Consider the following 14,346-nt stretch of genomic DNA (forward strand, 5'->3'; position numbering starts at 1 on the left):
AGGCAGATCACCCTGCTCATTACAGGCTGCCACCAGCACCGGCAGAGCAGCATGTAAGTACAGGGGGGGAGGGGGGGCGCTGTGACACAAGTCCATATCATAGAATTGTCTTTGATGTGCCTTCATCACACCACAACTCTGCATTACAGTTTGTGCCCATCTCCTGTGCCATGTCCGCCGCAGTCTGTGCCCATCTCCTGTACCATGTCCGCCGCAGTCTGTGCCCATCTCCTGTGCCATGTCCGCCGCAGTCTGTGCCCATCTCCTGTGCCATGTCCGCCGCAGTCTGTGCCCATCTCCTGTGCCATATCCGCCGCAGCCTGTACCCATCTCCTGTGCCATGTCCGCCGCAGTCTGTGCCCATCTCCTGTGCCATGTCCGCCGCAGTCTGTGCCCATCTCCTGTGCAATGTCCGCCGCAGTCTGTGCCCATCTCCTGTGCAATGTCCGCCGCAGTCTGTGCCCATCTCCTGTGCCATGTCCGCCGCAGTCTGTGCCCATCTCCTGTGCCATGTCCGCCGCAGTCTGTGCCCATCTCCTGTGCCATGTCCGCCGCAGTCTGTGCCCATCTCCTGTAGCATGTCCGCAGTCTCTGACCATCTCCTGTAGCATGTCCGCAGTCTCTGACCATCTCCTGTAGCATGTCCGCAGTCTCTGACCATCTCCTGTACCATGTCCGCCGTCTCTGACCATCTCCTGTACCATGTCCGCCGTCTCTGACCATCTCCTGTAGCATGTCTGCAGTCTCTGACCATCTCCTGTAGCATGTCTGCAGTCTCTGACCATCTCCTGTAGCATGTCTGCAGTCTCTGACCATCTCCTGTAGCATGTCTGCAGTCTCTGACCATCTCCTGTAGCATGTCTGCAGTCTCTGACCATCTCCTGTAGCATGTCTGCAGTCTCTGACCATCTCCTGTAGCATGTCTGCAGTCTCTGACCATCTCCTGTAGCATGTCTGCAGTCTCTGACCATCTCCTGTAGCATGTCTGCAGTCTCTGATCATCTCCTGTAGCATGTCTGCAGTCTCTGACCATCTCCTGTACCATGTCCGCCGTCTCTGACCATCTCCTGTAGCATGTCCGCAGTCTCTGACCATCTCCTGTACCATGTCTGCAGTCTCTGACCATCTCCTGTAGCATGTCTGCAGTCTCTGACCATCTCCTGTACCATGTCTGCAGTCTCTGACCATCTCCTGTAGCATGTCTGCAGTCTCTGCCCATCTCCTGTAGCATGTCTGCAGTCTCTGATCATCTCCTGTAGCATGTCTGCAGTCTCTGATCATCTCCTGTAGTATGTCTGCAGTCTCTGATCATCTCCTGTAGCATGTCTGCAGTCTCTGACCATCTCCTTTAGTATTTTGGAAGAGAGCCTGGAGCTCCTCTGCTGTCTCTCTTTTTTTCTTAAGAACAGATAGAATAAAAAAAATGGAGTTCTCCTGACTACTTGAATTTTTTTTTTGATGAAAACCATGAGCACTTGCGGACTTGCGCTGTAATTGTGATGCAACGCGGAATCAAATCGTGAGGCCAGTGAAGATGCGCACCCCTAGTGTATGTGTATATATGTGTATATATATATATATACATATATATATATACACATATATATATATATATACATACACATAAATATATATATATATATATATATATATATATACACATATACACACACACACACACACACATATATACATATATACACACACACACACTCAGTTGTGCTCATAGGTTTACATACCCTGGCAGAATTTATGATTTCTTGGTCATTTCAGAGAAAATTAATGAGAAAATTAATAACACAAAAACTTTTCTTTCACTCATGGTTAGTGTTTGGCTGAGGCCATTTATTATCAATCGACTGTGTTTACTCTTTTTAAATCATAATGACAACTGAAACTACCCAAAATGACCCTGATCAAAAGTTTACATACCCCAGTTCTTAATACCGTGTATTGCCTCCTTTAACATCAATGACAGCTTGAAGTCTTTTGTGGTACTTGTGGATAAGGCTCTTTATCTTCTCAGATGGTAAAGCTGCCCACTCCTTGGCAAAAAGACTAAGGTTTCTGTAAATTCTTGGGCTGTCTCGCATGAACTGCACGTTTGAGATCTTCCCAGAGTGGCTCAATGATATTGAGGTCAGGAGACTGAGATGGCCACTCCAGAACCTTCACTTTATAATGCTGTAGCCAATGACAGGTCGACTTGGCCTTGTGTTTTGGATCATTGTCATGTTGGAATATCCAATTATCCCATGCGTAGCTTACTGGCTGAACCGACAACCAGCCGGACCGGAAATTGCGTGAGTAAAAGAACGTGACCAGGTACCGTCTCGAAGTACGTTTCGTTGTTTACATCTTCAGGAAGATGAATGCAGTATGTTATAAAAAAATACTGGAGAAACATCTGCATTCATCTTCCTGAAGATGTAAACAGCAATTTCCGGTCCGGCTGGTTGTCGGTTCAAGCCGGTGGAACGCACGCCATCCATGGAGGTGGGACCGAGGCCATCCCACACAGCATTTTCCTGGCAAGCCAGCATCCCCAGTGCTGGGAAAGGCACTTTTAAATGTAAGAGGCCATTCAGCCATTATTTATACTGATTTTATCAATAAAAAACGGAATTATGCTATGGATGTTCTCTTGCTTTTCCTGTATATCCTGCCTTTACCACTGAGGAAGAAGGTCTTTATCATATCCATCCCATCCATATGAGCAGGCACTATCCTGCAGAAGGCCAGTTTGACTATCTTTCCCAGGAAATAAGCCAAATTGATCTGGTAAGCAGATCACTTATCTTTTTCACTATTGGTGAACCCAGCTTTCTTAAAGTTTGGTGGAGGACTCAAAATCTTTGCTGGAAGACACTGTTCTAATCGGAAGATAGAAGTTTTTTCACATTTATGTGGTGTTATGGACTTTTTTGTGCTTTTTATTCACTATCTATGTGTGTACTCTCATTTGGGAAATATTAACTATATATTTATAGATATCAGCTTCCTAATGGGTTGGGAAGACTGAAGTTTCTTTATATATTTTTTTTATATTTATGTGTTGCTGCGGCTTTTCCTGTTTTTTATTCGCATATTTATGTGTTTACACTTTTTGGGATTCACTAATCATATATATATATATATATAGATAGATAGATATATATATATATATATAGATATATGTTCCCTAATCGGTTGGTATATCAATTACTAACCAGTTGACAGATATTATCCAAGTATAGCGCCCCCTGTATTTAATTTTTCACTCATCACTAAGAGCACCATACTCTTTTGAAGGGAGCAGAAATGTTATTTTTGTACTAATTCTATATATAAATATTTTGCATTTTTTTCATTTCATTTCATTTACTGCATATATAGACTGATTTTACGGTTGTGGGTTTAGTAACACTTTAACTAAAATGCCTAATTTGTGAAATGTTGTACATGGTTTGTAGGGTAAACAGTGAGCAGAGAATTAGCAACCATAGTTAGTTGCCTCATATTTCACCACTGTACGGCTGGAAACATTAAAAAACACATATGGAAAGTAACTTGAGCGCTAGGCTGATATGAAGACTTATACCTTATCCCATGGGCTCCCAACAGACAGAAGACCTTTAGCCAAGAAAAATGGTTGTTGAGGGAACTGTAAAGCTGGCCATAGACTGATGGAAATTTGGCCAGTTCAGCATGGACCAGCCGAATTCCAATCAGTGTGTGACAGCCACCCCTTGGCATAAGTTGATTGTTTGATTGACTGCTGTCAAAGTTACATGTTTAAAATGTTTTCTCAGCCACCGATCAGTGTATTCTGACACAGGTAGGGTGCCACTCTCAGAATACAATGTCCCAGGGGGTGTTCCTCCATCCATCTCATTTGTGTGTATGGAGAAATCTATCAGTTTTTTGTTTTGTTTTTTTTGTTCAGCCCACTGGCCTAACAAACATAAAAACGAACAGCTTAGGACTGTAAAATGATGCTCACTTCACACCCCCCCCCCCCCGTCTCTACCCTCATTTGGATGAAGACCATGTGAAAAAGGGGGATCATCACCATTTCTATAGAAAATCTGAACTATCCCTCACTGGTTCTTAGCGTTGGCGTAATGACGGCAAATCTGTGTGTCAGCAAGCGCTTCTCTGAGCTCATTACTGCTGAGGCATTACCTTCCACCCACCCCAATTATGACACTTGGTTCTTAAATTGGTCCCACTGCTTAAAGGGTAACTCCACTTTTGTAGGTACAAAATAGGAAATAATTAAAAAAAACGTATATAACAGTGTAAATTTGCTGTCCTCAACACACAGCCATTAATGTCTAAACCGCTGGCAACAAAAGTGAGTATACCCCTAAGTGAAAATGTCCAAATTGGGTCCAATTAGCCATTTTCCCTCCCCAGTGTCATGTGACTCGTTAAGTGTTACAAGGTCTCAGTTGTGAATGGGGAGCAGGTGTGTTAAATTTGGTGTTATCGCTCTAACTCTCTCATACTGGTCACTGGAAGTTCAACATGGCACCTCATGGCAAAGAACTCTCTGAGAAGCTGAAAAAAAAAAAGAATTGTTGCTCTACATAAAGATAGCCTAGGCTAATAAGAAGTTTGCCAAGACTCTGAAACTGAGCTGCAGCATGGTAGCCAAGACCATACAGCATTTTAACAGGACAGGTTCCACTCAGAACAGGCCTCACCATGGTCAACCAAAAAAGTTGAGTGCACGTGCTCAGCGTGATATCCAGAGGTTGTCTTTGGGAAATAGACATATGAGTGCTGCCAGCATTGCTGCAGAGGTTGAAGGGGTGGGGGGGTCAGCCTGTCAGTGCTCAGACTATAAGCCGCACACTGCATCAAATTGGTCTGCATTACTGTCGACCCAGAAGGAAGCCTCTTCTAAAGATAATGCACAAGGAAGCCCGCAAACAGTTTGCTGAAGACAAGCAGACTAAGGACATGGATTACTGGTACCATGTCCTGTGGTCTGATGAGACCAAGATGAACTTATTCGGTTCAGATGGTGTCAAGCGTGTGTGGCAGGAACCAGGTGAGGAGTACAAAGACAAGTGTGTCTTGCCTACAGTCAAGAATGGTGGTGGGAGTATCATGGTCTGGGGCTGTATTAGTGCTGCCGGCACAGTTACAGTTCATTGAGGGAACCATGAACGACTACATGTACTGTGACATACTGATGCAGAGCATGATCCCCTCCCTTCAGAGACTGGACCACAGGGCAGTATTCCAACATGACAATGACCCCAAACACACCTCCAAGATGACCACTGCTTTGCTAAAGAAGCTGAGGGTAAAGGTGATGGACTGGCCAAGCATGTCTCCAGACCTAAACCCTATTGAGCATCTGTGGGGCGTTCTCAAAACGGAAGATGGAGGAGCGCAAGGTCCCTAACATCCACCAGCTCTGTGATGTCATCATGGAGGAGTGGAATAGGACTCCGGTGGCAACCTGTGAAGCTCTGAGGGTTAAGGCATTGCTGGAAAATAATTATGGCCACACAAAATATTGACAATTTAGGCCCAATATCGACATTTTTACTTAGGGGTGTACTCACCTTTGTTGCCAGCGGTTTAGACATTAATGGCTGTGTATTGAGTTATTTTGAGGGGACAGCAAATTTTACACTGCTATACAAGCTGTACACTCACTACTTTACATTCTAGCAAAGTGTCATTTCTTCAGTGTTGTCACATTAAAAGATATAATAAAATATTTACAAAAATGTGAGGGGTGTACTCACTTTTGTGAGATATTGTGTATATATATCTATAATATACACATCATATACAACTGCTATAAGTGTCATATTGTAATTGAATGTTATTTACATGACCATTCATTTTCAATCTGCTGCTCTGTAATTTTCTGTAAAACAGAATTCCGCCCCTCCCCCCGAAACATCATTTCCTGCTTGTGTGATTGGCTCACTGGTTTTCCCAGAAGTCTGCACTAAGATACAAGTGAGATTTTTGGCATCCCCTGCAACAAGAGTGAGATACTCCCAAAGGGAAAAAAAAAAATCACATCTAAAAAGGGATGCAGACCCTGCCACTTTCCTCCTTAGAGTCCTGCAGTTGCAGCAGCTGATTGATAATTATAAAATCACTCCCATTCACATTAATTTTGCACATGGACACAAAGAAACAAACAGCTATTTCTTCAGAACAACAAAACGTAGGAATCTGTAACAAAGTTTGTTAAAATCCTTGCAATGTACATTGATCACCAAGAGGGGAATGTTTTTTTCTCGACAAAAGTGGAGTTACTCTTTAAGAACACTAGTTCATCGATGGGTACTATTAATTTAATAATCTAACATGAGTTTGCATGTATGTATGAATGTGAGTTAGGGACCTTAGATTGTAAGCTCCTTGAGGGCAAGGACTGATGTAAAAATACAAAACATATATATATATATATATATATATATATATATATATATATATATATATATATATCATACGGACCCTCTGGCTTTGATCATTTTTGAATTATTGACCAGAAACAAGTATGCAAATCAGTAGTTCTGATTTCACTGTGAGTTCTCTGACTGCACGCTTGTTCGGAATCTCTGAAGTACTGAGACAGCCAGGTACCTAGCATTTCAATAAAAAGCTTGGCAATGGGTAGCCCAACAATTTCTTTCAAGTTCAGATTTCATAAAAAGTATTTTTATTTTTCATTAGTCCTCATAACCAAAGGATTTCTGTAAAATTCACACTAGCAGTCTAAACATTTGTGTAGTAGTTCTAATATGCCTGGATACATAAATAGCCATGTAACAGTCTAATGTTTGAGTGTTTTGTGACGCAATTATATCACACAACACAAAATGCAAGCTCTTTGGCCAAGAAACCAGTTACACTCTACCGTGCTGCAATATATAATCTGCATTAATCATCTTTTGTAGAAAACCATAGCAAACTGCTTCTGTCTCTTTTAAAATTGTATGACAGAATTAGAAAAACAAAAAGTTAATTTTCCAACAGGATTATCCCACAGAGGGATTTAGAGGTTCTTTTTGCATCTCTTGCATGAGCTTCCCATGCCACAGTGAGTGGCAAGGCTTTGCGTGCCTGGCATGGTGCCAGTTGACAGCCCAGCAGGATATCAGTGCACATCGTGACCTCCCTCCTGCGGCGTGTCACTTCGCAATCGTTTCCGCAGTAGAAAGTTTATTCAACCTCTCTCTGGAAATTCAGTGGACCGGCCATCATTCTGCTATTTAATCAGAGTGGGACATTTTATTTTTCTGACAGCACTAAAGCCACAGAGCAATTCCTAATGAACAGCTTGATACAAGTGGAATTTCAAATGTTTTAGCCTCAATTAATTCTGCTGTCAAAACAAATGGCTGCTCTTAGCTCGGTAATGTTAAAGCTAGGTCAGCAAAGGTCATGCCTGTGAGTACACAATCAAGCTATTTTTCAGCATTTTACCCAAACGGGTTGCAGCGAGTGCGAAGTCTACTGGTTCAAAAACATAATAAACAATAGTAACAATTTAGCAGCTGCTAATTGTACAACCAATGATGTATCTTGCACGACACGGAAACAAAGAATACTACTTACTACTAACATGTGCATGTGTAGACGGTCTGCAAACTTGGTTTAGGCTGTCTTTGCCAATAACCCACTTGTATGCGGAGTCTTTTAACTTGTTAAAGTGGAACTCAAATCAAATTTGTAAAATTTTTTATAGATCCCAAGATTTGTCAGATGTAACCACATATAATGCTAGATCTCCTGCAAAGCTGGTTACTAGCTGCTGAGAAGAAAACAGCCTTCTATGGCCTGACAGGCTTGATTAAGGGAATTGAGCTACAAAGACAATCACCAACAAGCTCCAACTTCATTTTTCTGTACTGCAGTTAAAGCAATACAGATTGATCAAAGACCACAGTGACAAGATAGCAACACACTGAAGAAGTTAGTCTTGTGCTCTCACCTCCCGTTGACCAGATCCTTCGGTCCTCTGCAATGTATCAGAGCCTCAAGGCTTACAGTGCTGCCCAGTCCCCAGTCCTTTTTCAGTCTGAATCATGCACAGTGGCACCATTTACATTAAAGTTGATGTCCATGTTTCATATTACTTTAAATAGTTTGTGTGGATCAAGCTGGCCCAAACGAACTGTTTGATTTCACAAAGTGCTGCGGTGTCTCTAAGCACTGTATGTACGGCATGTACATACAGTACATAGTGCTGGGTCCCAGCTGGGAGACACATCTGGAACAAAACAGTGTCTGGCTGAGGGGTGCTCAGTCATTCATAGGCAGTTTTAAATTTTCTGAATAAATACAAAGCTTCCTCTGATTGGCTCAGAGGAAGGGGCGGGCTGATGACGTCATGCTCTCAGACCACGCAAGTCAGAGGAAGCTTTGTATGTATTCACAGAATACAAAGCTGCCTATGAATGGCTGAGCACCGCTTAGCTGGATTCTGTTTTTTTCCAGGTGTGAGAAGGGAAGTCTGTGTCTCACAGCCAGAACCTAGCACTGCATGTAACTGAAGTTACATGCAGTATATACAGTGCTTAGAGACACCTAGCAAAGCAAATAGTTAGTCTATACAAGCTTGGTCCAAACAAACTATTTAAGGTGACATGAAACATGGACATCAGCTTTCAGCCAATCTCTAGTATATCTGATCCTCTTGGAGTCTTGAAAAATGATTCTTGCAAGTTTAATGGTGGGCTTTCTAGTTATGTTTGAACCAAAAGAGAAGATTGTACCCATGGGACTTTAAAGTGATTGTTATTTTTTTTCTAGAAAAAAAAAAACCAAGACTTTACAAACATGTTATACTTACCTGCCCTGTGCAGTGGATTTGCACAGAACAGCCCAGATCCTCCTCTTCTTGCGTCCCTCTTCGGTGCTCCTGGCCCCTCCCTCCTGTCGTGTGCCCCCACAGCAAGCAGCTTGCTATGGGGGCACCCGACCCGAGTCACAGCTTCCTGTGTCCATTCAGACATGGAGCTGCGGCCCATCCTCTCGCTCTCCTGATTGGCTGACTGACTTTTTTTGTTTTTTAAATTCTGTTTATTAGTTTTAAGACATATCATACAACATTTGGACGTGCCAGTAGGACACCGTCCAGGTTAGGTCAACATGACCTTATTCCTATCTAACAAAGACCTACTAACTAAAATACACCCCAATCCCCCCTCCGAACTCCCCCTTCCCTCCCCTCACGAACCCCAGCTCGACGGAAGAACAGGATCTTCAGTTTTCCATCACAAAAAAATCAATGAAATATGCTTGCGTACATGTTAATATACCAATAATCTCAGCAGATGTGCCCCTAGCTATATACCTTATATTGCATATATCCACCAGAAGACGTATCATGTCTACATAGTTACATAGTTACATAGTAGGTGAGGTTGAAAAAAGACACAAGTCCATCAAGTCCAACCTATGTGTGTGATTATGTGTCAGTATTACATTACATATCCCTGTATATTGCGGTCTAGTTATATCATCCTCGTTTAATACCCACATCCACTACCCCACCGTGTTGCTGGAATTAAACCACGATTACCACACCCTATCAAATTTTTTCATACAACCTCTGGCCTCATATGTTGCTTTGTAATAAGGTAGCATGGAGTTCACTTGGCCTTTCCAGGAGATACTCGGTGCCTCTGGCCTTTTGCATGCCAACAAAATAGCTTTTCTACCATAGAAGAGCAGTACATTTAGCATCGTGCGCATGGCCCGTGTGGGTACTACCTCGTCCACTAGTCAAGGCAGACAAACCCTGACTGTCAGTGGGATCGGCATTGATATTAATTCAGCAATACATGTCGTGATATTAATCCAAAATTTTTGAATATGGGAGCAATACCAGAAAATGTGGTCGTCATCTGCAGGTGAGTGAGAGCATTTCCAACACTCTGCCGAGGCTGTAGGGAAGATCTTATTTAGTCTATCTGGTGTATAATAGCTTCTATGCAAAAACTTGAACTGGATCAACCTGTCCCTTGCAGACACCAGATGTTTAAATGGTTGGGTCCATAAATCGTCCCAGTCCTCCCCCTGTACATCCGGGACCTCCACCTCCCATTTCTCCCTGCATTTGGTGATCGCCAGTGGGGTTACCTTGAAAAATTCTTTTTACGTGCTTGAGAGAGGCTTACTCAGATTCTCATCTGTCAACAACGTTTCAAGAAACGAGGGCAGGGACTCTACCCTCATCTCTCTAAACTGCACCTGAAAGGCATGTGGAACCTGTAAAAACCTAAACAGATATGAATTAGGAAGATCATGTCTCGACTGTAATTGGGAAAAGGTCAATAGCTCTCCATAAGATGTTATATCTTTTAATGTCTTGATTCCTCTAACAGCCCAGATCATAGGGTCTGGCAAGTTGTAGAATTGGGGTAGAGCCGGGTTCATCCAAATAGGCTGGCTGACTGACTTTGATCGACAGCAGCGGGAGCCAATGGCACCGCTGCTGTGACATCGCTGGACAGAGATGGGGCTCAGGTAAGTATTAGAGGGGCCGAGGGGGGATGCTGCACACAGAAGGATTTTGATCTTAATGCATAAGATAGAAAACCTTCTGACTTTACAACCCCTTTAAAGAGTTGTGCCAAAAAAGGGGGGTGTATCCATTGTCTGTTGCTTTCTAGTTATGAATCCTATTGGCACTTAGAAGACTTTCTATTTAGACAGGAGCAATGTTCACCAGCAGAGCTAAACATTTTTTGACATTTCCGTGATGACCATAATATGAGCAGCTTGACTGGGCATGGCAGAGGATGTGCAAAACAGTGAGGGGCTGCGGGGCTGAGGCACCAAGCAGCTCCAAATCAATGTTTTACAAAGCACAATACATTTGCCAGGCACTGTGCCCATGAGGGAATAAAAACAACCAGCATGTACACAATTTCAATTGACTCAACGTGACCCGTCACACAGCAATAAGTGGCAAGTGTCACCTCTACAAGCTGATAAACCATTGCTGACCCATAGTACTCACCAGGCCTTTCTTTTCCAGTGCCTTTAGACTCTGCAAACTGTTCTAGTAAGTTTTCTACTGTGATGTTTGCCATGTTGTTTATAAATTCTTCATGAACCTGAAAAGAAACAATGCATACTTTTTATTTCTGTGAATTCCAATATTATGTGCAGGCATTTTATGAATGTCAATTAAAAAAGAAATATTTGTATTCATCGCAGAAAATGGATACTGCAGTGGCACTAATACTAATTATATTATTATTTTTAACTTTGAAGTGACCCTTGCTATTCCATCTTGAGTCCTTAGTCCTTAGTCCTTTAGCTTTGACAAAAAAAAAAAAGGAAACCGATTTCTATACAGAGATGCATCAGATTTTGCACTTTTCAGTTTTAGTAAAACTTTTTTTTATGCCTCTTCTAATCTGCCACCTGTTCTGGGTCTATCGCCTAAAAATACCTGAAGCCACAATAGAACAATTAATACAGGCATAATCCTTATATCTTTTTTCCACAAAGTCTGTAAAACATTAAAGGTTTTAAGTGTGTCACTTTATAGTTTGTGAACAAAAAAATGACTTGGAGCAAAACCTTCCAGGAAAAAAACCCCCAAGCCATCACCACCCCGTACCCTGTACTAGCCATCTTCTGGTGTCTGTACCAAATGGACAAGCTAAGGAAAATTCCTCTCTAGACCCCTAAATACACTAGCTGAACCATTTCCCAGGGTGCATAGTTACCTCCTGTGACAGTCTTCCAGATTTTTTTAGTGTCTGGCCCTTAAAAGTCCAGTGCCAGGCTGCACATTAACATTCCACAGAGTAAAATGGCATGTATCTGTACTGCAGGACTGAAGTCCTATTTAAATCTAGGGGACATTAGTGTGCAGAAGGAGAAAAGTAAACACATGCTGGGAATAGTCTGCTTAGTGGATTTTAGGAGGCTGGGGGGTGGGAGAAGAGGTAGGTTCATCAAAACAAACGGTGTGCAATGTCTTCCAGTTCATCTTCTTTTAAAAACAGCAATAGCCTAAGTAGAAAAGCCTGCCCTCTACCAGCATGTTGTAGAGCAAAACCCTTGCTCTCTCAATGTAATCGGTATTCTCTCTGCAGAGGTTTGACACGCTCCCCATTGAGTCAGACTTATAGCTCTGCAATCAGAAAAGTTCATGCTCTTTGCTGATTGGAGAGCTCCATTTGTGAATTTGGGAATGTGTCAATTACATAGTAAAGCTGTTCATACACAGGCGGATTTAACTGTAATGGGGACATTTAAAAATGAACAATTCAAACATACCTGGCCAATCTGAATGTGAACCTCACTGATAGAATGAGAAAAGCAACCAATGATATCTTTAACCCGAATGAGATGTGCCTTTTCGATGTCTTGGAATTTCTGAAAATAAAAAACAAAACAAAACAAAATAGAAACAAGTAAAAAACATATATACATACATATTATTCTTGTTTTTATTTTGAACAGAGTAGGAGTTCTGAAGCCAGCAGAGCCCTAAGCACACTTAATGTGCAGTACCTTTTTTTTTTTGGCATGGCCATGCCACTTTTTCATAAATATACTACAAAGGATAAGTATGCTTCCAGAGTCTCTGTGACCAAAAAACAGTATTCTGTTGAACTATTATACAGGATTTATATAGCGCCAACAGTTTACGTAGCGCTTTACAACTTGAGGGTAGACAGTACAAATACAATACACTTTAATACAGTAGGAATCAGAGGGCCCTGCTCCTTAGAACTTACAATCTAAGAAGAAAGGTCAAGAGATACAAGAGGTAATAACTGTGGGCGATGTGCTGATTGAGAAGATAAATGTACAGTTGTTAGGTGGGGGCCAGATAGACTTCTCTTTAGAGATGAGTTTTCAGGGATCGTCTGAAAGTGGATAAAGTAGGAGAAAATCAGACAGATTGGGGTAGAGCATTCCAGAGGATGGGAGAGGCTCTGGAGAAGTCCTGAAGGCGAGCTTAGGATAAGGTGACAAGGGAGTTTGAGAGCAGGAGGTCTTGGGAGGAGCGAAGAGAACAATTAGGTTGGTATTTTGTGACTAGGTTAGAGATGTAGCTGGGGGCCAGGTTGTGGATGGCTTTGTAAGTTATAGTTAGTATCTTGAATTCGGTGGCTGAGTGGCAACCAATGGAGGGATTGGCAGAGGGGTATAGCAGACGCTGAGCGGTTTGTGAGGTGGATGAGTCTGGCAGCAGCGTTCATGATGGACTGAAATAGGGATAGCCTATTTAGAGGTAAGCCAATGAGGAGGGAGCTGCAGTAGTCGAGGCGGGAGATGACCAGGGAGTGGATTAGAAGCTTTGTGGTGACATTGGTTAGGAACAGGCGTATCTTTGAGATGTTGCAGAGGTTGAGGCGGCAAATTTTGGATAGCGATAGGATGTGGGGCTGAAAGGTTAGTTCAGAGTCCAGGATTACACCTAGGACCTTGGCGTGGGGGGGACAAGGTAATAGTTGAGTTTAATACTAAAAAGAGTTGCAATGTAACCAAGAAAAGGTGAAAAATAGCTTAATAATGCACAAAAATTAGAATAAAAGTACAGAAAAAAAAACATTATAATTTTTTTTTCTTGACTAAAGCAAGCCAATAAAATACCTGAAATCTCATAATGACCACATCCCAGGCACACAATGAGGACTAGGATGGTATGACATTTTCACAGCCAGAGAATTAGGATTAAAAACATTCCTAATATTCCTGCACAGTGGAATGACACCTAGTGGTTACACAAGATGTACCGACATGTTTATCAGATGAATAGCTTATCTCATGCAAAACTGTAGCAATGCTAAATGCAGGTTTTAAGCCAGGATGAAGGCTTCATTAAAAAAAAAAACAAAAAAACAAAAAAAAAGTCTTATCAAGATAATTAAGATCAAAAGATTGCAAAAAAAAAAAGAAAGTAAAAAGCTTTGCTTAGGAATAGAACATAAAAAAGTAAAAAAAAAAAAAAAAATTAGTAAAGTAGTAGTAAATCAGTTTTTCCACAGAAATACATCTCCAACAGGCTCACAGCTTTCAGCTTCTTATGTTACCTCTCCACTCGGCCTCTTATGACTGGCCCAATATTGTGACAGCTTCCTAGCAGGATCGCTCACTTGGGTTTGAAGGATATGAACAAGCTTGAGCTCATCCTTATGCCTCCTTGCGAGACAGCAAACTGCCATCATTGCCCCTGGCTAATAGGCTTAAGCTAACACAGGAAACAGTAAACCTACCAAAAGAAAGCAGTAATGCTAAAGTAGGAAGTGGAAGAGTGATCTTAAAGTCAACCTTGTATCTTTTCATTTCACTATGCTGTACTGTGTGCAGGTGTCCAGTCGGTATTTATGTTAATTTCAATGGTCCAAA

The 14,346-nt window shown here is 42.0% G+C and overlaps 1 protein-coding gene across 1 annotated transcript in view; it reads right to left on the minus strand.

Annotated features, from left to right (window-relative positions):
• Positions 1–14,346, minus strand: part of FCHO2 (FCH and mu domain containing endocytic adaptor 2) — a 216,302-nt gene that overhangs the window by 92,400 nt on the left and 109,556 nt on the right. Inside the window, exons 7-8 of the mRNA XM_073624347.1 lie at positions 12,265–12,363; positions 10,991–11,087 (exon numbers count right to left, since the gene is read on the minus strand). Coding sequence (XP_073480448.1) covers positions 10,991–11,087; positions 12,265–12,363 — 196 coding nt within the window. The remainder of the gene's footprint in view (positions 1–10,990; positions 11,088–12,264; positions 12,364–14,346) is intronic.

The sequence above is a fragment of the Aquarana catesbeiana genome, linkage group LG01 (genome assembly GCF_042186555.1).
Source record: "Aquarana catesbeiana isolate 2022-GZ linkage group LG01, ASM4218655v1, whole genome shotgun sequence".
NCBI lineage: Eukaryota > Metazoa > Chordata > Amphibia > Anura > Ranidae > Aquarana > Aquarana catesbeiana.